This window comes from Crotalus tigris, unplaced genomic scaffold (genome assembly GCF_016545835.1).
Source record: "Crotalus tigris isolate CLP2741 ecotype Arizona unplaced genomic scaffold, ASM1654583v1 scf7180000018919.839542, whole genome shotgun sequence".
NCBI classification, from domain to species: Eukaryota; Metazoa; Chordata; class Lepidosauria; order Squamata; family Viperidae; genus Crotalus; species Crotalus tigris.
The window spans coordinates 146,726-174,180 of record NW_024097273.1 but is presented as its reverse complement, the minus strand read 5'-3'; the positions used below and the strand labels follow the sequence as shown (position 1 = coordinate 174,180).

The window sequence follows — 27,455 nt, the reverse complement described above, 5'->3', positions numbered from 1 at the left end:
TCCATCACATGCCTCAATTCCCTCCGTTGCTTCTGGTTCACGTCACTTGTTGGGATAACATAAACTGCACCTGCCATATCTGTGCTGCAAAAATCCAGATGAATACTAGATGGCAACAAAAAGTTAAGAGCTGCATCTATCTCTTTGCTGCAATCTAGTGGTAGTCTGGATTTTTGCAGCCCAGGTATGTAAACTTTGTTAAATCCACCTTCCTCAACCTGGCTGGGCAGAATTTCATTGTGAAACAACATGAGCATTGCTGATCATTCTAGGAAATGAAGTCAGTCATCTGGAGAGTGACTAAGCTTTCTGGGTTAAAGACTAGAAAGGGTCTATTTTGGGTGGCTATATAAATATGCTAAACAAACAAATAAATAAATAAATAAATTCTTTGAAATACTGTTCTAATAGGTGGGTGGCTACATAAATATATTAAATAAGTAAATAATCCTTTGAGGTACTGCTTCAGTAAGAGTACCTTGTCCCAGAATTGGAATCTGCTCCTACTTGGAATTTTCAAATGTAGGACATATTTGAAGAAATGGAAACAAAAGTTCATGCATGAAAGCAGAAATGCATACAAAAATGTTTAATGGAGAATTTTAATGTTAAAAAAATCTTAACCAATGCAGCAATTTGAATAAACATACTTAGGTTTTTAAAGTCTGTAACATGTAAAATGCCAAAACTACCATTAATTTTTATGCCATTTGTATAAATGACATATCCCTTTTTTTCCCTATGGACAGAATGTCTCTGTAAGAGTTCAACAGCTGGCTTCTACTTTTTAATTATCGAGCATTAAGCACATTGGCCAGATAAGAACATTTTGTTCAAACTGGGAAGAAATTAAAATTCTCCTCACTTCCATTTCTGCAGTCAAAATAATCTTGACCAGGACACTCTTTCCTATTTTTAAGTAAACAAAAAATTGGGAAGCATCTGCACATTGCCTTATAACGTAACATGTAGTTTGACTCTGAAAAAGCTTCACTCCATAATTAAAGGAGTAGATCTTCCTCACTAGTGATTTAACCCAGCTTTTGTTATGGTGATTAATCCCAGGCTTTATATATATTGTGACAGCAATGGCTGGGTGATTATATAAATTGGTTATAGAGATGTTCACTGTACATAAAATTCAATAGGTTGCTGCAAAAAAACCACAAATGGAATAATAGCAATACCTACAGTAAAAAAAAAGTTCTAGGCATGTCCAATGCAGATTTGCTACCAGTTGCAAAATGGGACATTTTTAATGATTGCTCAGAATTTTTTCATATCAACACATTGTGGTATTCCTGTTAGGTTAAAATAAACTACACTAATAATTTTTAGTAATGTTTGGAAAACAAACATACAGTATGAATTTTGTGTCCTTTTTTTCACTTCCTGTTTGGTGGACCTGTGGAAATTTAGCAAGCTGCTTAAAAACATTTCTAGATCTGATAGAGCAAATGACTTTCTAGATCTAGAGGATCAGTTCAACAGATGATATCTTATAAGCAATACAATTCTAAGGCTTCAAATGGTAGAAATGATCTGTATAGCAGCTTGGAAGCTAATCTTTAGGGGGAAAATGAATTGGATTCAAGGGCATTAATGTGATTTTACAGACAGGATTAAGGTTATTCTGTTTATTTCAGTGGAGCTGTTAATTATATCTGGAATCATCTCAGTGTGTGTAAATCAGCCTTAAAAATGTGTGTATAGCCCATTAGATGTAGCCTGGTTTGACATAGTAATTAACTTCTAAATTGAAAAGGATCAGTGCTTTCAGATTGTGTACCTTGCATTGAATGTCAACTTTAGGTGTTACATTAGGACTAATGTGTTGGCAAAAGACGGTCTTCATCAATCCTCTATTGCAGGGATGTCAAACTCACCATGTCATGTAACGTGTCGCAACATATCACGACTTTTTTTTCCATTGCCAGCAATGGAGTGGTTGCGGCTTCCATATGATGAAACTGGCCCCCGGGCCGGCAGTTTGACACCCCTGCTCTATTGAGTTTCTTTGATTGTCTAGGCCAGGGCCTCCACTTCCTTGCCTCTGAATATTGGCTTTCCAAAAGCACGTTTTCTTAGCACTTTTCTACTCATTATTTTGCAAAGCTTTTCAGAAAGCTAAATAGCCAGGAAAAAAAATGTGCAAAGGATCAACCCTGTACATACATCAGCCCCCTAGCCCTGGCTTTTATTTAAATTGAATAATTTGGAAACTTATCCATCCCCTTTTGTTTCTTTCAGAGCACTTCTGTTGTTATGCCGGCCGAGAAAAATGATGCTTAGGGAGTTTCTAAGAGTCATTCGTAAACAGCACCAAATGGTCAAATAACCTTACTCTGCAGTTGATGAAAGTGCAGTGATTTCACTTCAAGCTCTATATTTTTCAAGATATATTCCCTGATTGATAAATGATGTGCTGTAAGTAGGCTTCTAAAATGCAGCTGTGGATGTATGCCTTTGCCATCTGTCAGCTATTTCTGAGCAGGTGCTTAATATTTTGCTCCTGCTGTGGGATGGTGTTCATCTCCTAGTGATGAACGCAAAGGGCATTAATTTGCCCCTCAGCTGGCAGGATCATGAGTCCAGCAAAATACTGAAGAGAGACAGTCTTGTCTCTTGATTGCATCTTATTTAGTGTGTTGGCTCTGTTTCAGTCATCTTTTGCTGGGAACACAGGAGATTTTTCTATTAGTTCTCTCCTGCTGCACATCTCTTAAGAAGAGACTAATGTTGGTGTTCTGTTTTGCAAAGACCTGCTGTCTTCATTGATTCCAGAATGACAAATTTACATTTCCATTCTAGGGTCTCCCTTATGCCACTGCTTTGGAGCACAGTGTGCTTAATTAGTGACCTTTGTATACTTAAAAATTGCATCCAACTAGAAAAACATTAGGTTGAGCTTAAAAAAAAAATGCTTTTAAATCAGCTAGGTAGAATCCAGGATTTGACTTGGATTAAGAGTAGATTCTTTAGCCCAGTTTTTCTCAACCTTGACAACTTTAAGATGTATAAACTTCTATTCCCAAAATTCCCCAGCCAGCATGGTGACATGTCTGGTTTTTCTGTCTTCAATTAGTCTCATTTTTTAACAAAAAAAAAAAAAACCCAAAAAAATCCTCAATTTATATAGCCACCCATCTCACAATGACTCTAGACTGTTTTACAATAAAACAGATGAAACATACCATATAAAATAAAACATATAAAAGAAATACGCATAGCAGCCAAGCATCATAAAACCAGGGGATGGGTCTGGTTGGGCACAAAGTAAGTTTTCAGGACCTTATGAAAGGCCAGCAGGATTGAGGCTAATCTAATCCTGGTGGAATTAGGTTCCACCATGGCAGAAAAAGCCTTCCTCATGGACCCTATCAGTTGACACTCCTTAACTGGCAGGACCTGAAGTATGTCCTTCCCACTGTGCCAGATAGGATGGATGGGAGCAATTGGGAAGAGAATAAGTGAGACTACAAGATTATATTTTATCGGGGGATGTTAAGCAGAAATATGAGACTCTTTAGAATCTCAGAGACAATTTTACCACTCAAACTATGCCCCAAGATCAGAACATACAATTTGTCCTGATTTGGGGGACTGACAGTAGTTTAAGAAGAGTAAACTTTGTTCAGTGCTGAAAAGAATATCTGGTCCCATCCACACTGGGAGAATTAAGACTTTGGGAGTCTCAAAAGAGATTGTGTAAATGTTGCATTTCTACTCTTCTTATTTTCTGCTTTGCAAGTCCTAATCATACTAATCACAGCCTATTCTCTTGAATAGATACTTAAGGTTTGTCTCTCAAATGACTGGTATTCACACATACTGTATTTTTTTTCTTCATTTAAAAATGAATTCCCAGGTTATTTGGTAAGGATTGTGTTTATGGTCATTACGATAGGAGAGTATGAATCAATGACTTGAGTGTTAGTCAAACTTGTAATGATTTGAGGTCATGAATAGAGCTACCAGATCTGGACTATAAAAATGCAGTTCACTTGATAACTCACAGCAGTGAGAGCCTAAAACCTATTGCTCTTTGCTGTCATAACCAGGGAATAACATTCTTATATTCAGAGACAAAGACCATTTTGTTGGTCTTTTGGGTTGCCATTTTAATTTTGCAGGAACAAAGAGGGAGGGTGAAGACAAAATCTAGGTTAGACTGTCAGCTTTAGATATCTTCCCCTTTCCCTGAAGAGAAGCTTTACAATGCAATGTCTTAGTTCTGCATTAACTTAGTTTGATTGATGGACAGATTACTTGAGTTGTATCTTTTCTTTTCCTTGAGAGCTCAAGGCAACAAACTTGTGAGATTTTTTCCCCCAATATTATCTTCCCAGTGACAAACTAGAGAGAGATTGACCCAATGTCATCCAGGGACTCCAAGATTAAGTTCAAGGACAACCAAACCTGAAACTTTCTAGTCTAATTACAACATCTTAACCAGTAGTCTATATTGGCCAGTGTAGAAACAGGCATGTTTAATTTAAAGAAGATTGTCATGATCAAATAATTACAAATTGTTTTTTTTTTACCTTAAAGAATCTTTATTCGAGAAGCATAGCATTGGCACTTACATAGCCAAAGCCAAAATCTGAATTCCCTTCCCCTGAGTACATAGTATCAAAGCACAATTCCCTCCTCTAATTTACAGTCATAAATCACATCCTCCAATTAGTTTGAAATGCAGACTTTCTCCAATTCTCCACCCTGCCAATTCTTATCATCTCTTATTTCAAAAACCTTGGTTCTCACACTAGTTACAGTATTGTTATGTCTAACTAAACTTCCATGCACATTACAAATTACAAATTGTTTAAATAGGAATTACAAGGGGGGAAAAAGTGGAAGGAATTATAAGGAGACGCCTTTGTTTCATTCTGACAAAAGATAAAGTCCCTTGTTCCAGAATATGTTTTCTTCAGGATTTCTCCAGTTCTTGAGATGATAAAGAGGATCCCTCCCTCTACTTTGGTAGCTTAAAATGTTTTAAAGAAAGAAAGATGGCAAGTTTTGATCAGCATTAGAGATTTTCTTTTTCACTAAGATTTCCAGCCATTCCCCCCTCTTTAGTTTTAACTGAATGTTATATAATTTCATCCACATCTTCACTGAAAAAGTAATAATTGTGCACAGCACTGAGGGTGGTGCTTTTCCAGAAATTAAAGCATTTCATTACCCCTGCTTCACTATAACTGTGCAAAGCAGGTCAGCATTGTTACTCCTTTAGTGCAGCTGTGAGAAGTAGGTGCAGAGAGGTGAGCACAGAGGTGAGACAAGATGATTTATTTTTAAGGGAATTTACTTGGGAAGTTTATATAGCCAAGTTTCCAAGGGAGTTAGGAAAAAAGAAAACAGAGGTCTTTTCCATATCAAGTGTGGAAAAATGTACTTATCACTGAGTTTCTCATAGATAAGATTTGTTCTTAGGTTAGCCAGTTAGTGATAAGATGAGTCACCTACAGGAGTGGTGCAATGGATCAAGTCAAAGCTCTAGATATAATTGTATGATTTTACAATTTGAATTGTACGATTTTTTCAACTGCATTAAGTGATGTTGTATTATCGGTTTATGACATTAGAGAAATTAAAATATTTTAGCATTAATCCCCAATCTCTTCAACTTGTGTAAATAACAACAATATTCTTTACAATCTAATGATCAAGTCCTTTATTATTTACCCAGACATTTGCTTTCATTGAAAACTGCAAATAAATTTGCAAATGTAAACTGGACAACACCAATTACATGTATATGTAGAGCCATCGCTTGGACCATTAATGAAATGCTGATGCCTCTTGAAGGTGAGTTATTAGACTGATTGCTGAATAACTCTCTCCCTGAGCCTGGAGAGGAATGTAAGGGAGTAATAAATTTTATTATTGTAGACAGAGGCCATGACATGTATATATTGCAGCAAATCAGTGGAGTATACTTACATTATATTACATTATATTAAAATCTGAAGCTCATATTTTAGAAAGCATGCAGGGCTATGCAAGGAATCAACTTTCATTCAAATCAAATGTTTTATGATTAACTTTGGGACAAAATCATTCATGGTTGTGGGATTCAGCTTTTTCTTTTCTGCTTTGATGTTGATACTGAGTTCTGTTCTGATGTTCTTGGTTCATGGACTAGGGACACAAAGGAATAAAGATGTGATCACAGTTCAAACAGTCCTGATTAGGCTTACCTCTGCTGACATCGCTCAAATTATGTGATGTTCAGAAAGCTGCTAATTACACGTCTTTGTCCCTGTTAGCTTTCACAGCAGAGACCTTGCCTTGAAGTACAAGTTTTGGAGGTATATGGAAACTATTATAACGGTAGGTATCAGGAGCAGGAAATCAGGAAGCAGGGTTATTGTATAAGTACAAGTTTATTCCATGCTATCTCTAAATAAGAATCTGAACTACTAATGGCCAAGGCAAGTTGGTGGTAGATAAGTCAACAAAATTCAAGGAGGGCTTGACTTAGGTCTTTTATGGGCATGAAAGACTCCAAAATGATGACGCACTTGACCCCTCCCTCAGGCTCAGTCTAGTCATGTCCTACAATAGGGCATGTTTCCACCCAGTATGACAGCCTACCAATATAACATATTATGTTCACAAATCAGAATGTTCTTTTCCTGGCCTGCTGATTTTCAATTGTTCTAGTGCACATGGGAAGTAAACATTAGAAGTCCCTCAAATCCAGATGGCAGGACAGACAATTCAAGATTGGCAAGAATATTAAATGTGCTCCTGGTCCTCTATTTTCTTTAGAAAGCAGTTGAGCCTTTTTTTTTTCTTTTTTTCTTTTTTGTGAGCACAAAGCATCATTACCAATTACAAGATAACATCTGTTACGGCATCAGACTTAGTTTCCTATTCTGTAGCTTTACAGACCTTGGGCTAACATGAGATAGCATAAACTCTGTTCTTCAGCTGACTCACATACCAAAAAAGCACCCATTCTCTGCTTGTTATAGAACAGAATTCTCCTTTTGATATTTTCTTAAATATCTCTGCTAAAAAACTGGATGTAACCATACAAATATAGCTGGTCTCTTTGAATTTCATGCCTGAAAATTCTTCCAGAGATTCTGGATCATTGTAGCAATATTCTATAGAGAATTGACATTTAGAAATGCTGGCAATTAGGTAAATATAAAAGGTATATTCCATGTTGTTATTTTGCAAACTTTCTCAGGCTAATGTATTGCAATTAACTGCAGGATAAATTGTGCTAATTTACTAAAGCGTTCACCCTCACCCCACCCCCACCCACCCCCTACATGAAATACCTAGAGAATGAATAGGAGTTTCTTAAGTCATCTGTAATTTTGTTGAAGGTGAAGGACAAATAAGCAAGGCTAGGTATCATAATCATCTATTTACTTTATTTTCTTGTAAACCATGTGTGTTTATAGGCTCTCCTATAAGCACAAATAAGAGATAGAAGCAGTACCTCCCTCTCCTGGGCTACCTGGCTGCAATCTTACCACTCCCATGGAAAGATCCAGTGTACAGAAAGACAATTAAAGAAAGGTCAAAGAACTGGGGGATTCTGTAGGGATCCTAAAATTCAGCAGGTCTCAAAACAGGAAATTGAGTCCAGCTCTTGAATGGCTCTAATTGCAATCTACTTTTTCAGTGGTAAAGAAATTGTTAAAAACATAAACTTTTGGAAAAGGGTATAGAGTACCTCCTGAAGTCTTAACTTCTATCTTACTGATATTTAGCCAACAGATCTCACAAATTTATTTATTCGTTTATTACAAATATTTCTATGCCACTTTGATCATGTACAAAACTAGACTTCTCTAAGGTCTCAGATGACCTGATAGAATACTCTGATCAGAAGATTTCTCTGAGTCTAGTTTATATATGGTAAGATGGGCTGGAAAAATGCTTAAAACAGTTGTTTTAGAAACACCAATTTAAGTAAGGAGTCCAACTAACTACTATTGTGGGAATTTGATATTTATAAATCTAATCATGAATCAAAACCAATAGTAACCTGAGATTCTTCTATGGAGTCATCTCAGCATCTAGGAAAGTATCTTCAAATCAGTTACTGGGATGTTGATAGTTTTCGCTAATTGTGAGTCATATATTACATATGTGTGCATTAGAGGATTTGGTGATATGGGGAGATAGATATAAATATATAGATGGTTCCCCCCCATATATACATAACACAGATTCAAACACCCACACAAACACATGCGTGCTTAAATAAGAAAAATGGCTCTTAAAAATCAAAGTGGGTTCTCTGTGATCAGATTCATTTCACATTAATATGATAAATTTCCCTATTGGGGTACTGTTTGCCTCGAACAGCAATTTATTTTTCAAAATATTTAAAACAACAAAGAACATACATTACTGTTCTATTTACTTGTGCATCTTATACAGTAATATCAGACTAAACATACAACATATATAGATATTGTAAATCCCAAATACATTTTATTACATTTCTTTCTCTGTGGTTTTAGAGATTAGACTATATAATTACTATCTTGATAATATCAGTGTTGGTTTACTGAAAGAAGACTGGGTAAAGGAATAAGATCTCCTATAAACCAAGAAGACAAAATGCACAAATATGCATGTATTTTTGATACAGATTTTACTATGCATGTGTGTATAGACTTTTTAAATGCATGTTTCATTTTTATCATTCTAAGTCAGTGTTCTAACTATTACTCAAATTAGTGTTCAATTGTCAGATCAATTTTCACTACTTTGTGTGGAGTGTTTGTATGTTTTAAACATGTACAATGTGCAGCCTATGTTTCTGGGAAGCTACATATTTTTCTGTTTAATAATAATAATAATAATAATAATAATAATAATAATAATAATAATAGTAAAGTTGGAAGGGACCTTGGAGGTCATCTAGTCCAACCCCCTGCTCGGGCAGGAAACCCTACACCATCGGACAAATGGCTGTCCACTTAAAAACAGCATTTATCTGGAGGCAAACACCCACACAAACACATGGGTGCTTAAATAAGAAAAATGGCTCTTAAAAATCAAAGTGGGTTCTCTGTGATCAGATTCATTTCACATTAATATGATAAATTTCCCTATTGGGGTACTGTTTGCCTCGAACAGCAATTTATTTTTCAAAATATTTAAAACAACAAAGAACATACATTACTGTCCTATTTACTTGTGCATCTTATACAGTAATATCAGACTAAACATACAACATATATAGATATTGTAAATCCCAAATACATTTTATTACATTTCTTTCTCTGTGGTTTTAGAGATTAGACTATATAATTACTGGATATCTTGAATAATATCAGTTCCCCTGTGTTGTTGGTTTACTTAAAGAAGTAACTGGCGATTTAAAGGAATAAGATCTCCTACTAATACCAAGAAGACAAAATGCACAAATATGCATGTTATTTTTTTTGGTCGCAATAGTTCATTTTGAGCCTTGGATCTTTGCAGGCTCGGGCTATTTGCTGATATTCTGACTTAGTTATGTTCCCCTCTTTCCACTTTCTATACTTGTCCTTTTTATCTTTCAATTTGTCAGAGAGTTCTTTATGCAGCCATGCTGGTTTCTTTTGAGAGCTGTTATTTTTCCTCTTTGTTGGTATTGTGCTAGACTGTGCTTTTATTATCTCATTTTTCAAAATTTCCCAAGCTTCTTGAGTTGTTTTCCCCTTTTTCATCCATGGAATCCTAAGCCCTCTCTAAGTTTAGAAATTAGCTCTCTTGAAGTCCAAGACTCTGACTGTGTTCTATTGGTTGTGCTTCTATAATGTTGAATTCTAATATTCAATCACTTCCTCCCAGGGTTCCTATGGCTTCAACACCGTCTATCATTTCATCTCTGTTAGTGAGAATTAGATCCAAAATGCTAATCCCCTAGACTTTTTGGGAGACAAAGTTGTCTGCTTTTGCCAGGAACCTGTTTGATCTTCCACTTGGTGCGGAGTTTGTCTCCCAGTTGATGTCAGGGTAGTTAAAGTCCCCCATTACTATTGTGGTGTGCTTCCTACATACCTTAGTTAGCTGACTAGCAAAAAGTTCATCTATTTCCTCTGTTTGGTTGGGTGGTCTGTAGTATACACCTATGGCAATGTCATTTCCCCCCCCTTTTATATTGACCCAAATGCATTCAAGAGAGTTTTTATCATTGTTGTACTCTATTTCTGTGGAGATGTAGTTATTTCTTATATAGAGAGCAACTCTATATTTTGATATATTAACTTTTGTATTGCTTGCTGGAAACATACAATTGGATCTTCTGTGTGTTTAATCATCTATTGTAATAAATCCATTATTATCTATGGATATCTAGGTATCCATAGTTCACAGGATTTACAGTTAGGAGAATGATAACTAATACATTGAAATTAAAAACTTTGTTTCCAAATCATTTCTCATAGAACCATTTACCAGAATATAATACACCCATCTTTGTATTAAAAATAATAATAATAAAAATCAGTAGTTCCATCCGATAAATGAGAATTTATGAAATGGAATCCACTGGTAGATGTCCCTGTGAAAGAAGACATGTCATCTTAAATAAGAGCTACTTTAGCCATTGTAAGGCACATTGTGTGCTACTGCAAATAATAAACACCAAATCAATGGAGCTGCTCTTTTCATCTTCTGAAATTCAGATTCTGTTTTGACTGTGCTTTGACAAAGACAAGTGATTAAATTTGCAAAATTAAATTGTTCATTTAATCATAGCCTCGTTTACTTATGGCTCATTCACACACTATATTTTCTTCCCACACAGCCAATCTATTCCCAGGAAAAAGAGACAGTTAGTTAGTCCTTTGCTAGCATTAGCAATTTTTCCAGCCTCCTTGAATGGGAGAAACACAGCTAACCACATACAAAAACTATTAGTTTATCTGTTATATTTTTTCATATAAGAGTATGCCAGGATCATACTTTGGATTCAGCTAAATCTTTTGTTGAACCACATGATTTCAGACTAATTTTATAGCTATGCGAGGTGAGATTTGCTTAAAGCTATCTTAACCACATCAATAAAATGCTTCCGAACTTTGCCAAAAGCGGATGCTACGTCTGCAAAAATATTTCATCATTCTGATAGTTAGTTTGATTCTCCCTTTCCCCAGCTCTGTTATATTCTTTTTCAAATGGGAGATCAAGAACTGTACACAGTATTCTGGATGTGGCCTTCTGTAGATTTGTTTAAGGGTGTTATCATGCTGGCTGTTTTACTTCACCCCCTCTGCTAATCTGTAGCATGAAATTTGCTTTTTTCACAGCTCTTACACATAGTCAACATCTTCTTTGATCTGTCCACTCCATTTATAATTAAAGGACTCCAAATCACCTGATCAGGCATGAATCAAATACTATGTGAAATGTACACCTGAGAAAGCTAAGAGCCATAATTTCTCATGCAAGAGGGAAATAATGCAATAATCTTGTCTTATCCATATATTATTGTGTCATATAAATGAGATTCTATTTGCTGGAGAAATGAGTAGGGTTATTCAAATGACTATGATACATGTTGAGAGAAACATATAATGACACCAACCATGATTCAGTCTTTCAATGCATGTGCAAAACATCTCTCCAATATCCAGTCTTGAGTTCAACAGGTATGAAAATGGATATTAAACAATTGCAAGCCCAAATGTGTACAGACACGGTATAGATATTAGGGCTGTGTATGCTTCAAAAATGATGTGAAAGAAGTTTTCAATCAATGCAAGCAAGCTCCTTAAAATGTGGCCCCTTCTTTTCCAGCATGTGAAAAGTTGGGCCACTTTAATAGAGAGGGGCTCATATTTATTCCAGGTTCAAAGCACCTTTTACAAATAACCCTCTAAATGTGCACAGCCCCAGTAAAAATCTTGGATTACCAAGCTTTAGATCTCTAGCTCAAGCTGACCAGAAGATGTAATGGACATCCTGATGTGAGATCTTGAATCTCTGAGGGACTGAAAGGAGTGGAGTCACTTTAGAAAGAAGTCAAGATTGACTCAAAGGCACCTCCTTCCCCCCCCCCCCCCAAAAAAAAATCTATGTTTGGACTCATGATATAAAACTGAATGTATAGGAAGAAGGCTGACTTTTGGTCAAACCTTTCTATGTTGAAAATGCCTGTGCACTTGTACAGATTTATCACTCTGCTCTCTATGTTTCCAAACATCCTTCAAAATTCCTGATTCAGACTAAACATAGTACACTAATTTATATATGGTGGGGAGGGAAAACTGTAGCCCCAAGGCTGCCTATGATTTGATATGAATTATTGTGTCATTTCTTACATTCCAGGGTAATAGAAAGCTGGAGATATAAGTTATATCTTTCAGTTAATGTGTGGGGAAAACAATTTTTGAAATTGTTCCCAGTAAAAGGCGTGACATATTTAAAACATTATGCATTACAGATTAAACCCGCCAATAGCTGAAGAACTTTCATTCGCAGTATTTCATTCTAAAGCCAAGTTGGTTTCTGCATTTTAGGAAAAATGTCTTTTAGGGGCACCTCTATAGAGGTAGTCCTCGACTTAAGATCACAATTGAGACCCAAATTTCTGTTGTTAAGTGAGAAATTTGTTAAGTGAGTTTTGCCTCATTTTATGGCCTTTCTTGCACAATTGTTAAGTGAATCACTGCAGTTGTTAAGTTAGTAATCCGGTTATTAAGTGAATCCCACTTTCCCATTGACTTTGCTCATCAGAAGGTTGCAAAAGGTGATCACATGACCTTGGGACACAACAATCGTCATAAGTATGAGTCAGTTGCAAGCATCTGAATTTTGATCACATGACCATGGGGATGCTACAAGGTTGTAACTATGAAGAATGGTCATAAGTCACTTTTTTCAGAGACTTATGATCATTCTTCAAAGTTGTTGTAACTTTGAATGGTCACTAAATGAAACTGATGTAAGTCGAGGACTACTGTATTAGGGAGGTATCAAAAGAAATCCTTCTGGCATTGATTCATTCAGGATTTTTTCTGTTTAGGTCAATGATCAGTTTTTTCCCCTCTTTTGGCACTCTTTCTCTCCCTTTTTTTCTACTTTCTTTATTCTCCCCATCCTTAAATAGGCCATGAGATATAGGTAGTCCTCAACCTATGACCACAATTGACCCCAAATTTCTGTTGCTAAGTGAAGCAATTGTTAAGTGAGTTTTGTACCATTTTACAACCCTTCTTGCCACAGTTGTGAAGTGAATCACTGGAGTTGTTAAGTTAGTATCTTAGTTGTAAAGTGAATCTGGTTTCCTGATTGACTTTGCAAGTTAGAAGGTCACATGACCCTGGGACATCATGATCATCATAAATATGAACCAGTTGCCAAGCATTTGATTTAAATTTAAATTTCAATTTTGATCATGTGACCCGAGGGAATGGTGCAATGGTCATAAGTGTGAAAAATGGTGATAAGTCACTTTTTTCCGTGCCGTTGTAACTTCAAATGGTCACTAAATGAATGGTTGTAAGTTGATGACTACCTGTGATTTGCACACACATACACACACACAACACATACACAAACAGAGTTATTACTTGCTTAATTCTTTTTAAAATAAATCCAAGTTTATGTGATATGAATCTGAGGATCTAATGTGATACAAAGTTTACAGGTTGCTCATTTTTACTGTATAAAAACGAATAGAAAAGATGATCAATCATCCGGCAGGGCATAGCATGTTTATGCCAGTCAGGTTCATGGGCCATAAGTCTTTCCACCTTGTCTGATGTTTTGATAAGCACATCAGCACATCTGAAATCCTGTGTTCTAGCTTGATTGGAGACGCATATATTTAAGCAGAATGTGAGACATCTGTCCATTAAAAATAAACTAACAAAATGTTGACTTGTCTTGAATATCTAAGAGACATCTCTAAAGAGGAAAATGAACTCTTGTCATAAATCTGAAAAGTCCTATTTAAAAGGTCTGATTTATTTTTGGTAACAATTTGCTCTTATTTTTGAGTGGCCTTTGCTAAGGCATTTTCTTTGTGGCATTACATGTATGTTCAACATATCAGCCCAGTAAGCAAGATATAAGCAAGGCTAATCAAGTTTTGAGTTTGCTATCCTCTTCAGTATCTTTCTAACGTGCTAAATGTTATTCATAGACAAAGTTGCTCAAATCATGATTATCATTAATTCATGTTTGCAGAAGGTCAGAAACCACCTTCCATTATTACACTTTAGAGTTGCTTGTTTGCTGTTGCAAGTCTCTGTTTTAAGCACACAGAGGCTTTAGGGAAAGGCATACCGCATGAGTCATCAATAAACCCCAAGCTCTGTTAGCTTTGTTCACAAAAAAACAAAGATTAGCAAGCCTCACCATGTGTTATACTCGGCATGAATCCTGTTGTGATATTTTAAATGTGAAAATTCAATTTAACTGCAGTTCTGGCTTCTCTAATTAGTAGGCAGAAACATCTTACTGGAAAATGTTATTCCTGTTATACTTATAAGGAATATGAATCCCACTGTGAATTAAAGAAACAAAATATATATACGTGTGTGTGTGTGTGTGTGTGTGTGTGTGTGTGTGTGTGTGTGTATTTCAAAGAGTTTCTGATATTTTCAAATTACACGAGGCCTATAGATTTTTATGAAAAGTAAAGCATGGAGCCATAAAAAGGGCTAAACCATTTTATTCCTGATTCTGTTCCAGCTCAACATGCTAGACAGGACTTAGTTTGAAATACTTTCTCACCTCACCTAGCAAATGCATAAAATCTAGATCAGTGATTGCGAACCTTTTAGAGACCGAGTGCCCAAACTGCAACCCAAAACCCACTTATGCATCGTTGGGTACCGGTTGGGTGTGGCTCATTAGGTGGGTGTGACCCATTGGCCCATTAGGTGGGTGTGGCCTATTGTGTGGGTATGACCCATTGGGTGGGTGTGGCTGCGGTGGTAACAGCAGACTGGATGGGACTAAAAAGTTCAATCAATCAATTCCAACTTTGCAAGATCTTTTTTTTCCTGCGAGAAGTTGAAATTGACTGATTGATTGAACCTTTTTTTTGTAACGGCGGCAGAGGCCTAAAGTGAAAAGGTTTTATAAAACCCAGCTGAAGGCCTAGGACTGGGGCGACGGCACGCATGCCCACAGAGAGGGCTCTGAGTGCCACCTCTGGCACCCGTGCCATAGGTTTGCCAAGTGCTTTTTTTGTAAAAAAAAAAAAAAAAAGGTGCCAGAATTCACACACGTCATACAACCCGCCTTGCCTACCCTATAAGGTTCCATCCCAAAAAGGTGCTGGAACTCCTTTCTGGGTGTTCTATGAGAAAAAAAGCCCTGGGTTCACCACCACTGATCTAGATCATTAATTTTATTTAGTTGATTAGGTTTTCTTGCCTGCTAGAGATGCAAGTTGTTATGAAATTGAAAGTATTTTAGAAAATACTAATATTGTGAAAGGAAGAGCAGAGCTCCCTTGACAACATTCACAAATTTTGTCCATTGCTCTCATTTTAACCACAAGTTTCCTGTTGGGTTCCAGAATTAGGAGCCATGAAGATATCAGACAAGTTAAGCACTCCACGCTTCTTCCAAATTGCGTATAGCTTTTCTCACATAAAGAGTGAATTTGGATAATTCAATCAAAATCTGATTTTTGCTCAGCGAGTAAATCAACATCAACTGAGGAGTGATAATGACTTACAGTATGTGAGAAATATCAAAGATCAACCATCTCAAACAATTCATATTTATGTCATTGCAATAGTTTTCCAAGGAGGCATTTCACTAAGAGACCTGTTATTTGGCAAATGATAGAATATGTTGGTTAAATTTGGTTAAATTTCTATTTAGCTAGAGACATTTACAGTATGACTGCATGTCTGATTTTCTTTTACATGTATCTTTGATTGACTATAAAATCACTTTTAGTCTATGTGGGCTGCTATAAAGATCCAGGATCATATTTAATAATATATAACCATATATCACACATGGTGTAGAGTATAACAGTGAGATAGATAGATAGATAGATAGACAGACAGACAGACAGACAGACAGACAGACAGACAGACAGACAGCAGATGATAAGATAGATTCTGTTGCTAATCACCACCACTAATACTGTTCATAATCAGTAAATAGGATTTTTTGAAGATTATTCTTTTCTCCTGCTCCTTTGTGAATATGAATCATTCATACTGTGAAAGACTGATTGTGTCTACCATTAGATTATAAACAATCCCTGTCCCCCCAACAGTCACTTGCCTGCATTTTAATAGAAGGTGGGAGTCTTCCCTTTTGATATGCTTGAATCAGGAATTTTGTGGGGACAGGGGTAGGTGGATGGGTAAGGCAACCTGATTTTAAAGTAAGGGAAACACTAATACTTTCAGGCAACATGTGATCATCAGGTAGAAATTTTAATTGCTTATAATTCTCTGTGCAGAAGAGGCTTTCTACATTAACAACTGCACAAAATGCTGAAATCAGCAGGCTTCTATTTTATCATTACTGCGTCTCCCTTCTAGGAATAGCCTTGAGAATCCATATGTACCTCTTAAGAACAAAATCTGTCTCTTGAAATCATCATAAATGTATCCAGTCTATTAAATGCAGCTTCTAAATAAAACAAGGCTAGGTTGTTCAATTGTTCATCTAGCAAGGCTAGCTTGTTCACTTGAATTGTTTCAAAGAAATAGAAGAAAAAAATGAATGCAATTAAAGGGCAAAAGTGCCTGCTCTCTTGGGGCCACTGTGTCAAACTAGTATTGATGTTTCAGTTCTTTTCTTGGAATAATCTTTGGAGGGGGTGCATCTACGAACACTGATCACAGAAACGGATGTTTCAAGAAACTACCAGATATTGCAATCCTAGCCATTTTGATTTGAAAGAAATTAATTACACTAGCATTCATAATGCCTTGGGGAGCCATTATCCTTCAGTGATGGAGGGCATGCTTGGTAAGTAAGCTAGCTAGTCCTGGGTATTCATCACTAGATGGATCTTAACTGGAGTTGGGAAAAATATTTGGCAGAATTTGAAAAACATTCACTGCATACAGCTATTACTTTATATATACTAGTAATCATGGGCCAGTGATAAGTAATCTTTTCCATTTGGTATTTGGAGTATACAGTGCAGATATTTCTCCTATAAAAGAGAGAGCTGCCAACGAGAGACTTTAACAAACAAGTATTATGGGAAAAATACCTACTTAACAAACAAAAAAATATTCCATCCTAACTGGATCTAATCTTTGCTTCTTTTCTGGAGCAAGAGGATTCACTCACTTCACTTCAATTAAACATCCGTTTGCAGCCAGCTGTCATTTTTTTCATTTTCTGAGTTGGTTACATGTATTCCAGAAGCATATTTGTAAAGATTCAGGTGCTTTGTTTGTGGCACAGCAGCTCCTCATTTAATATAGTTACTTTTAATTAAAATGCAAACACAAATACTTACATGGTGTGTGAAGCATGGCAACTGCCTTAAGAGGTCTGTGGATACATTGGCACCTACAGACACAGCCTTGCCTACCTTAGTTTAAATAAATGTATCACAACAAAGTTGAATCTTCCCTTCATTTGAATTAGATATGCTTGTTTATTTCTTCAAAACACTGGGGGGGGGAGCTGTATTATTATGCCTAGCTCTTTTACAACAGCACACCTTGTTCAGAGTTGATTTTTATACAATTGTCCAAAAAACAGAGCCAGAAAAGGGAGTACAACATAATCACTGTACAAGTCAGATAAGAGTTTGCTTTAATTTGTTAAGTTATTTTCAGGCACTTTCTTGTGTATCCCAGTATTTTGTAGAAATACTCAGTGCTATTGCTGCTTAGGAGCCATGATGGTGCAGTGGTCAAATGCAGTATTGCAAGCCAATCTTGCCTGCAGTATTGCAGTATTAAATGCAGTATTACAAGTTAACCTTGCCCACAACCAGGAGTTTGATCCTGCTCGGCTCAAAGTTGACTCAGTTTTCCATCCTTCTGCAGTTGGTAAAATGAGGACCCAGATTATCCTCAGAGATGCTGCAAAGCACTATGAAGCAGTATATAAGTCTAAGTGCTGTTGCTATTGCTAAGTGCAGCTAGGCAGAGCTTTAAATGGGCTTTTTCTTTTGATGAACGTTTGATTAAGGTGACCTCTTGATTAAAAGAACACTGAGCAGGAAGTAGCCCTCTACTTCTAAGTAGTGTAGAGTGTCCACCGTGCTCAGTTTGAAAAGTATTTGCATTATAGACCAACAGTTGAGGGCAGCTGCAATGCCTTAAAAGTGCCCAGCACCTGGTCTTCACAATTGATGATTACTTTGCACATGCAAGTATTTAGATAATTTCCTTTTAAACATTAATCAGGGATGTTTCACAGGCCCCTTCCCTGAGCTACTCAGAATCTGGCAAGCTGTGCAAGTGTTGCTTCAGTTGGCATTAGCTAATTGTCATGTTTCTGTAAGGCAAGTGCCAGATCAGAATGTTGAACTCCAACTACTTCATAATTCATGAATTATATATGTTTTCAATTTTTAATCTTGTTCTGTCTGATATCTCTTTTTCTTCTCTCCCCATGTGTGTACATATTCTCACTCTTTTCATTCCCATCTTAAGCAATGTAGGAAAATGTCTTTAACTGAATCAGTCCATTAACCCATACTATAGTCGGATGGCATCAACAATGATGGGAGACAATTTGGATAAGAAATGTTAAATTTACACAAGCTCAAAATTTGAGAGAAAATTTTTATAAAATGTTTTATAGATGGCACTTAGATCCTAAAAAATTATCTTGTATGTATTCCAACATACAGCCCAAATGTTGGAGATGTGGCAATAATGATGCGACATACTTTCATATTTGGTGGAATTGTAAAAAAGTAAAGGCTTTTTGGATTATGATTTGGTGGAACATTCAAAAGATTTTTAGAAAAAAGATAAAGTTTACTCCTCAACTATTTTTACTTGGTATTTTTGTTGACTTAAATGAAAAAGAAACTACTTTGATGTTGAATTTATTAACTGCAGCAAGGTTACTAGTAGGTTTATATTGGAAGAAAGATTCCTTGCCTACTTTAGAAGAATGGATATTTAAAGTATCTAGTTTTGCAGAAATGGCAAAAATTTCTGCTTATTTAAAGGATCATACACAAGAAAGATATATTATTGTATGGGGAAGGTGGATAGATTATATTCAGAAAAAGTATGGAATTAAAAAGTTTATTTATTTTATGAATGAATATTAAATATTATAGAGAATTGTTTTATAGGTTATGGAGTTAAAGGTTAATTATGATATTTTTTTCTCTTTTTTCTTCTTTTTTCTTAATTATTATAATTTAATTTTTTTTTTAACCCTGTATTCTGCTCTGGGAAGTGAAGGGAGGGGGGTTGGGGGTGGGAGGGAGGGTAAGGGGAGGGTTTCTCTATTTTAAAAAAAAATATTGTATTTTTATAAATGATTGTATGTTTTAAAAAATAAAAAATTTTCAATAAAAAAAAAAAACAATGACCTGGATCATCATTTCAGGTTTTCAGAAAAGAGCTTTTCCAGACTAAGCCCAGAGGTACCAGGACCTTCTGCACAGAGAACCTGTGCTGTGCCAGTGAGGTCTGGTTCTTTACTTCATTTGTCTCACATCTTTGTTTTTTTTCTTTTCTTCTGCAGGCTTAAACAGGCATTCAATCAACAGATGCAGAAATGAATAACTCCACGAACATAAGTTATTTGGAGGACAGAATGACCCTGCCAAGTCCTTATAAAACAGTTGAGGTTGTCTTCATTGTCCTGGTGGCTGGTTCCCTCAGCCTAGTAACCATCATTGGGAACATCCTGGTTATGGTGTCCATAAAAGTCAATAGGCACCTACAAACTGTCAACAATTACTTTCTTTTCAGCTTAGCCTGTGCTGATTTGATCATTGGTGTCTTTTCCATGAATCTGTATACGCTTTACACTGTGATAGGTTCCTGGCCATTAGGACCTGTGGTTTGTGACTTGTGGCTGGCCCTTGACTATGTAGTCAGCAATGCTTCTGTCATGAATCTTCTCATTATCAGTTTTGATAGGTATTTTTGTGTGACCAAACCTCTGACCTATCCAGTCAGGCGGACCACTAAGATGGCAGGGATGATGATTGCAGCTGCCTGGGTTCTTTCTTTTATCTTATGGGCACCTGCAATTCTCTTTTGGCAGTTTATTGTAGGACAAAGGACGGTAGCCGATAAGGAATGCTACATCCAGTTCCTGTCCAATGCGGCTGTCACCTTTGGCACAGCTATTGCAGCTTTCTACCTGCCTGTTGTGATCATGACCATTCTGTACTGGCAAATATCCCGTGCTAGTAGGAGCAGGATTAAAAAAGACAAAAAGGAGGGAGGCCAAAACCAGGATCCAGCATCACCAAGTTTAGTTCAAGGTAAAATAGGGAAACCAAATAATAACAACCTCCCTACCAATGAAGATGGGACTGAACACAATAAAATCCTGAATGGTAAAGCCACTGGGGAGCCAGTAATGGAGAACTGTGTTCCAGCAGAAGAAAAAGAGAGCTCAAATGACTCCACTTCTGTCAGTGCAGGTGCTTCCAATGTGAAAGAGGATGAAGCAATCACAGAGAATCCCAGAGCTTCTGTCTCCCAAGTTAATGCAAAAGTGGAGAATTCTAAATTGACGTGCATTCGGATACTCACAAAGTCCCCCAAAGGAGATTATGGTGGCTCTACTAATACTGCTGTGGAGATTGTCACCACTGATGGACAAAATGGGGAGGAGAAGCAGAACATTGTAGCACGTAAGATTGTCAAGATGACAAAACAGCCTGCCAAAAAGAAGGCCCCTCCTTCCAGGGAGAAAAAAGTAACCAGGACTATTTTGGCTATTCTGCTGGCTTTCATCATTACTTGGACACCATACAATGTCATGGTACTCATCAACAGCTTCTGTTCATCTTGTATTCCCAACACAGTATGGACCATTGGTTACTGGTTATGCTATATCAATAGCACCATCAACCCTGCTTGCTATGCTCTCTGCAACGCTACTTTCAAGAAAACCTTTAAGCATCTCCTTATGTGTAACTACAAGAACATAGGAGCCACGAGGTAAAACCAGAATAATGGGAAGGGGGCCTCAAAATTGGGGGAAGAGAGCTCCAGATTTTATAAAACAATGCCATAGCACTTTATGCTCTAGTATGAAATCAAGAAGCTGGAGAACGTGACAACAAGTTGAGATTTTGTGCTCCCTCTCCACAATATCTGCACTTCAACAATGATAACTTTTGGATCTGTGAGTCATTTGGAGGGAAGGCTATAACTGAGTGTAAGACCTGAGACAATGTTCCTTCCTCTCTCATGGCAGAAGGGCTTTTGAATCCATTCTTCATTTGTGGGCACAACCTGTCCCCGAGAAATTCTTCTGAGCAAAGCTTTTTGGGGTTTGCTTTGCTAAAGGGAAAACTGCACAAAAGCATTTCAGGAAGCTGAACTGAGTAGGTATAATCAAGTATTCTAGAGCCATTTCCCAGTTTGTGTGTTCATTTCAAACTGAGGGAAAGTGAGTAGGGGGCGACATCTAACATACTTCATGGAAGCTATAAGAAAAACCAGAACAGTGAACATGGAATAATTCCAGTCAGTTTGTTTCTGAATTATTTATTAATATAATGTTACGGAAATGCAAAGGGAAAGGCTTGTGTTTAAGGAGCTTACTATTAAAATAGGTAGTCCTCGACTTACAACCACAATTGAGCCCCAAATTTTTGTTGCTAAGTGAAATTTTGCCCCATTTTATGACTTTTCATGCCAAGTTGTTAAGTGAATCCCTGCAGTTGTTAAGTTAGTAACACGGTTGTTAAATGAATCTGGCTTCCCTATTGACTTTGCTTGTAAGAAGGTCACAAAAAGTGATCACATGACCCCAGGACACTGCAACTGTCATAAATATGAGTCAGTTGCCAAGCATCTAAAATTTGATCATATGACCATGGGGATGATGCAACAGTCATAAGTGTGAAAAACAGTCATAAGTCACTTTTTTCACTGCCATAGTAACTTTGACCGGTCACTAAATGAATTGTGGTAAGTCGAGGATACCTGTAGTTATCTTCTCTTTTGTGGGTTTATTATACTTTGGGGAAAAATATACTTTACCTCATGATAAGAATTTTTTCAGACAAGCTTCTAAAATATAATACATCAACTTTCCCCAGCCTGATTCCTTCCATTTTTGTTGAGCATGAACTATTTTGCTGATTTGGTGTTATGGCTAGGATTAAAATCATGCTGAGCCATACTGTGATTTGTTCGGGGTTTGGGTTTAGTGTGTTGTACAAAATGGCCATTGTGGTTTGTAAATGATGATTTATGATATAGTATGATGCATCAACCTAGCCAGTGGTTTAGCTACCAAACCATGGCTACCAAAGTTTTGGCTTAAATTGAAATGTGAATCCAGCCATCGTGATATAAAAATGCTAGAATTTGGATTGATTGATTGCCATCATGATCATTTCAAAGGTACCTTGTGTTAATTGACCCTTTCTCCTTGGATCAGATTTTTCAATCAAACAGAAGAAAAAGAGGGAAATGGTAGAGCAGGGGTCTTCAAACTTGGCTCTTTTATGACTTGTGAACTTCAACTCCCAGAATTCCTCAGCCAGGCACACTGGCTGAGGAATTCTGGGAGTTGAAAACCACAAGTCATAAAAGGGTCAAATTTGAAGACCCCTGTGGTAGAGCATTTAGCACACCTTAAGATCTTTCTAAGGATGACTTCTGAAAATGGAGTGACTCTTCCAAAGAATAAAATGGGCAGGTTATATTTGTAGCCATGATCTACAATGGTACATTGAATAGACATTAACAAACTAATGTGATTGTGTAAGTTCATGGTTCAGTTAACAACTATATTACCTCTCCATTGTTTGTTTATCAAAGATTCTGTTTCTTCAAATACATAATGTGATGAGTCATACTGTATATCCAGGGCTGAAACCTATAGCATAGCATATCCTGAATTGTTAATATAAGAGATGTCAGGAAAGGTTTCATTTTGAGACACTGTCCTGCTTTATAAAGCCAAACAAGGGGGAGCAATCAATCAAGATCAGATGACCCAATGAAAGTATCTTTCCTGGAATTAATTGCAGGACACAAACATCAAGGAGGCCAATTCTTGCAGAATATTCTTAGATGCAACAAAACCGTATCTGACATTCTTGGCCTTAGGTCCATCAGCCTCCCCTATTTTCAGTAGACATTGAGCAGACAATCATAAATAACTACAGAAAAAATAGAAATGGCCAATTAAGAGTTCAAATCTGCAGAATCTTCAAATCATAGTCTGCCAGTCCTATATGTTCATGACTATCTTGCAGACATTTTTGCTATGTCATTAATACAAATTCATGAAATCAGGTATCCCAAGCATCATGTTGCTGAGAAAGAAATGTAAGTCCTAATATGATCAATCTTCATTACAAAGAAATAGCCTAGCCAGAATCTACCCCAAATAGTCAAGACAGTTGATATTATTTTAAAAGAAAAGCTTCCCAAAGCTTTTGGGATATTTTTCTTCTTTATTCCAGTTAAATCTCTTTCCATGTATCTTAAACTGGAACGTCTATGGAGATTCTTAGTCATCCAGATTATGATTGTCAAAAAGGTGGTTTTTCAAAAGACAACTGGACTTTCTTTGTTTTTCCTTGAAGATGTTTTGCTTCTCATCCAAGAAGCTTCTTCAGTTCTTCAGGTTAGAATTGAAGAAACATCTTGGATAAGAAGCGAAATGTCTTCAAGAAAAAACAAAAAAAACTCCAGTTGCCTCTTGAAAAAGCACGTTTGGGACTTAAACTGGAACAGCACATACTGTATATTTGAATTTCTATCCATACTGTATTTGCAATGGAATGTTTTTGTCCTAAACTGACTATATTTGAAAAATATGAAGAGGGGAAAGATACTAGAAGAATGGAAGGGGCAGAAGTCATTCTCCAACCATTTCCATCAGAAAATGTACAGAAGATTTAGCCATTACAGTAATAGTTGGAGTTATTAAGCTATTACATAAAATTGCTTTATTGAGTGATGAGGAGGAAGGCTTAAATGATTCTTAGGGCTGTGCATAGCTTTCAGAGGTGCTTGACTTTCAAGAAGATTCAAGTGCAAGCATTCTCTTCTTTGGGAAGCAATCAGGGTCCCTTGCTTCTAAACCAGGGATGTCAAACTGCCAGCCCGCAGGCCGGATGCATCATAGTGAAACCACACCCATCCCATTGCCGACAATTCCAAAAAAGTCATGATACATTGCGACACATCGCGTGACGTTGCAAGTTTGACACTCCTGTTCTAAACCAAAGTATAGGATTCATGCAAAATCGCACAACTGTGCCAAAGCTTTGGAGCACTTCGATCACTGCAGGAGGAGAAAGATTGAGAGGAACTTTATAACACTGTTGCCTCCATAACACACACCTCTTCATCAGAGGAAATTTAGGTTGTTTCCCATAGGCCTATTGTTTATCTGAATCTTCTAAGCCAAGGCTTACAGATAAATGGTAATAGTGTGACACCTCCTTATATTGAACAGGCTGGATGACAGGAGATCTTGGTGAAACTTTTTGCTTCCTTTCACCTACAACAGACATGTCAAACACAAGGCCCGGGGGCCGGATGCGGCCCGCAAAGTGGTTTCATGTGGCCCGCAAAGCCATCCTGGAAACAGTGAGGGAACGCCCCCCGCTGCCTTGGCCCCACTCCCAGGGTGCATGCACCCTTGACGCGAATGTAAAGCTGGCCACGCCCAGCCAGTAGGCCACACCCACTCTGTCCATGCCCACCCAGTAGGCCGCACCCACCCTGGCTACACCCATCCAGCTCTCTGAGGGCAACCGCAATGCTGATGAGGCCCTCAATGAAATTGAGTTTGACACCCCTGATCTACAAGTATCCACGTACTTAAAAATCAGAGCTTCTGTTAAGCAGTTCAGTGTGCATCTGATGTGTTCACTTTTACAACCAACATTCCTCCTCATCCAAACACCTCAGTTTCACTAACCCCTTTTTTCTTGCACCTCAGCTTCACTAATTCATTTTCTCACACCTGGCCATATTCCTAGAAAAGTAACAATGTAAATAGACAAAAAAAATGGCTTTTCAGTGGATTTTGAATGGGAAAAAGAAAAAAAAGAAGCAAAACATTGTGAAGAAACCACCCACTGAATCTATCATTATCATGTTGGTTAGAAGATCCATATTTGCTAATTGTCACTATTAATATCCTAGCTAATGTTACTGTTTCATATACTGCTTTTCATAAGTCTGCTTTCCAGTAATATAAATGATTTAAGACAGGTTGGCAACCACTTTCAGCTATGATTTGTATTTATTTGGGGAGGATGGAAAGAAGGAGGTGAGGTGACCATGTCATATAATGATGAATTTGGCATAGTTTTCAGGGTGTTGTTTAACTGTGATGTGCTTATTTTGAGATTTACATTACAGTTTTCATTTGTTTCCCATTTCAAAATGGTGGAAATTTATGGTTTTCAGCAAACATGGTTGGAGGGCTCATAGGACAAAAAGGGGACTTGGGCGTTGTGTGTAGTTTTTGGACTACAACTTGCCCACCTTAGCCTTATTTCTTTTTTATACCTAATTGGACAGTTTCCAAAAGGAACTAAGAAACAGATATTTAGGCATTCACAGATATATACATTCTTTCACCAGGTGGCCAATATGGCAGTAGACTTTGCTTTTCATTCAGTTCTCATTGAGAAATAGTGTTTGTCATTCTGTTTTGACTTAAAAATTATGTGAAGCCTTATATAACATCTTCTGGCTAAAACAACCTCTGACTCAGAAGTTGTTTTAGAATCATTTACTTGGTTTCTCCCTGTGCTTCTTCATAATTTCTCATGAGTCACAATAAGTGACTATAAACTCACCAGCAATTCATGTTCATGTCCAAACATTCTGAAAATAATTAAACCATGAGGGTTTGCTAGAATTACCCATGCCATAGTTGTTAAATTCCCACTAAATCAATTGTGTGTAATCAAAATTTGCAGACGTCTTCTCAGTATATCTTCATATAGGAGTGTTATAATTGTCTAAAGCAAGATTTTTTTAAAAAAAAAAAAGTTATAGTCTGTATATTACAAAAAAAAAGAAGATTGGACTGAATTCAATTTATAAACATAAACATTTCTCAGTACATACTTTATTCAGATTACATCTTCCGTAGAATCATTTGAACCACAGATTGGTGCTTCAGAAGCCGCAACAAACTCTCCTTTGATAAAACAGGAATGTTTTCTCAATGTGAAAATGGATGAAAGAGATGAATATGCACATTTGGCTTACATGCAGCTGGTTTTTGATCCTCCGAAGCAAAGTTTATGTGATCTTCTAAATGCAGCCATAGAAAATTTCATGCCATAAAAGATTTCCAAGTCCCAAAGATTGACAAGTTTTTAAACATGTCAATTCTCTGAATGGAGGGGATATGTAAGAATGCTCAAATATAATCCTACTTGTTTCATTCCAACTCATATAAATTGGCTAACCCATGCTTAAAACTAAATCTAATTTGCATTGTAATGAAACTGGAGGCATGTAGAGCAGATTAGAGAAAATAAAACATAATAGTTGATTTTATTGAGCATAATAGGGGAAGCAGAACAGTAATATACTGGATGATTTCTCCTTCAAGCACTCAACATTTATTAAGATTTATTGACTTATGTTTAACTAGTGATAGTATTTTCCATGCTAACCATATCTTACAATTAGTCCAGTCAGCACATTTTTGTCAGCTAGCCCAGGGCTTTTCAACCAGTGGTACGGGTACCACCTGTGGTACATTGGCACCTGGCAGGTGGTACGTGACCATCCTAGAAAAGTGGTAGCGGAGGAGGGGAATGACCTGAACCGGTGGCCTGAGTGAGAGAAGGCTGGAGCTGCAGGGCTGTCAGAGCTCAACAGAAGTGCCAAGATCAGCGCCAGGCTCCAGCTGGAGCTCGGCACTGATCCTGGTGCTTCTGCTGAGCCCAGAAGAAGTGCCGATCAGCTGGAATGTTGCAGCATCTCCAGGGTCTTGTGATTTACATTCAGATGCTTGGCAACTGATTCATATAACGGTCACAGTGTCCCAGGGTCATGTGAAGTGACCAAAACTTGCTGCAACCACCCAGCAGACAGGTGGAATAAAAACCAAACACCCCCTCCCCGCCCCTGCTACCAATCCTCAACAGAAATGCTCACAACAATGAAAACCTCAGACAGAAGGAAGACCGCCATTGGGTGGGCAGGCAGGTGTCTTGCTCGGCTGTGGCTTGGGGGGGCACTTTTTTCAGTGCCATTGTAACTTCAAACAGTTACTAAGCGAACTGTTGTAATTCGAGGGCTACCTGTACTTTATCACTTTTTTCCTTTTGGGGTGGGGAGGGTCATCAAGTTTTTGACACCTTACTAGGTGACTGGTGGTAT

General features: G+C 37.2%; 1 protein-coding gene across 4 annotated transcripts in view; it reads left to right on the top strand.

Annotated features, from left to right (window-relative positions):
- CHRM2 (cholinergic receptor muscarinic 2) overlaps window positions 1-21,802 on the top strand; it is a 176,254-nt gene extending 154,452 nt beyond the window's left edge. For all 4 annotated transcript variants that reach the window (XM_039357409.1, XM_039357408.1, XM_039357410.1 and 1 more), the window contains one exon: window positions 19,633-21,802. In XM_039357409.1, coding sequence (XP_039213343.1) covers window positions 19,666-21,072 — 1,407 coding nt within the window. In that variant the 5' untranslated portion in view covers window positions 19,633-19,665 and the 3' untranslated portion in view covers window positions 21,073-21,802. The remainder of the gene's footprint in view (window positions 1-19,632) is intronic.
- Window positions 21,803-27,455: the final 5,653 nt, after the last annotated feature.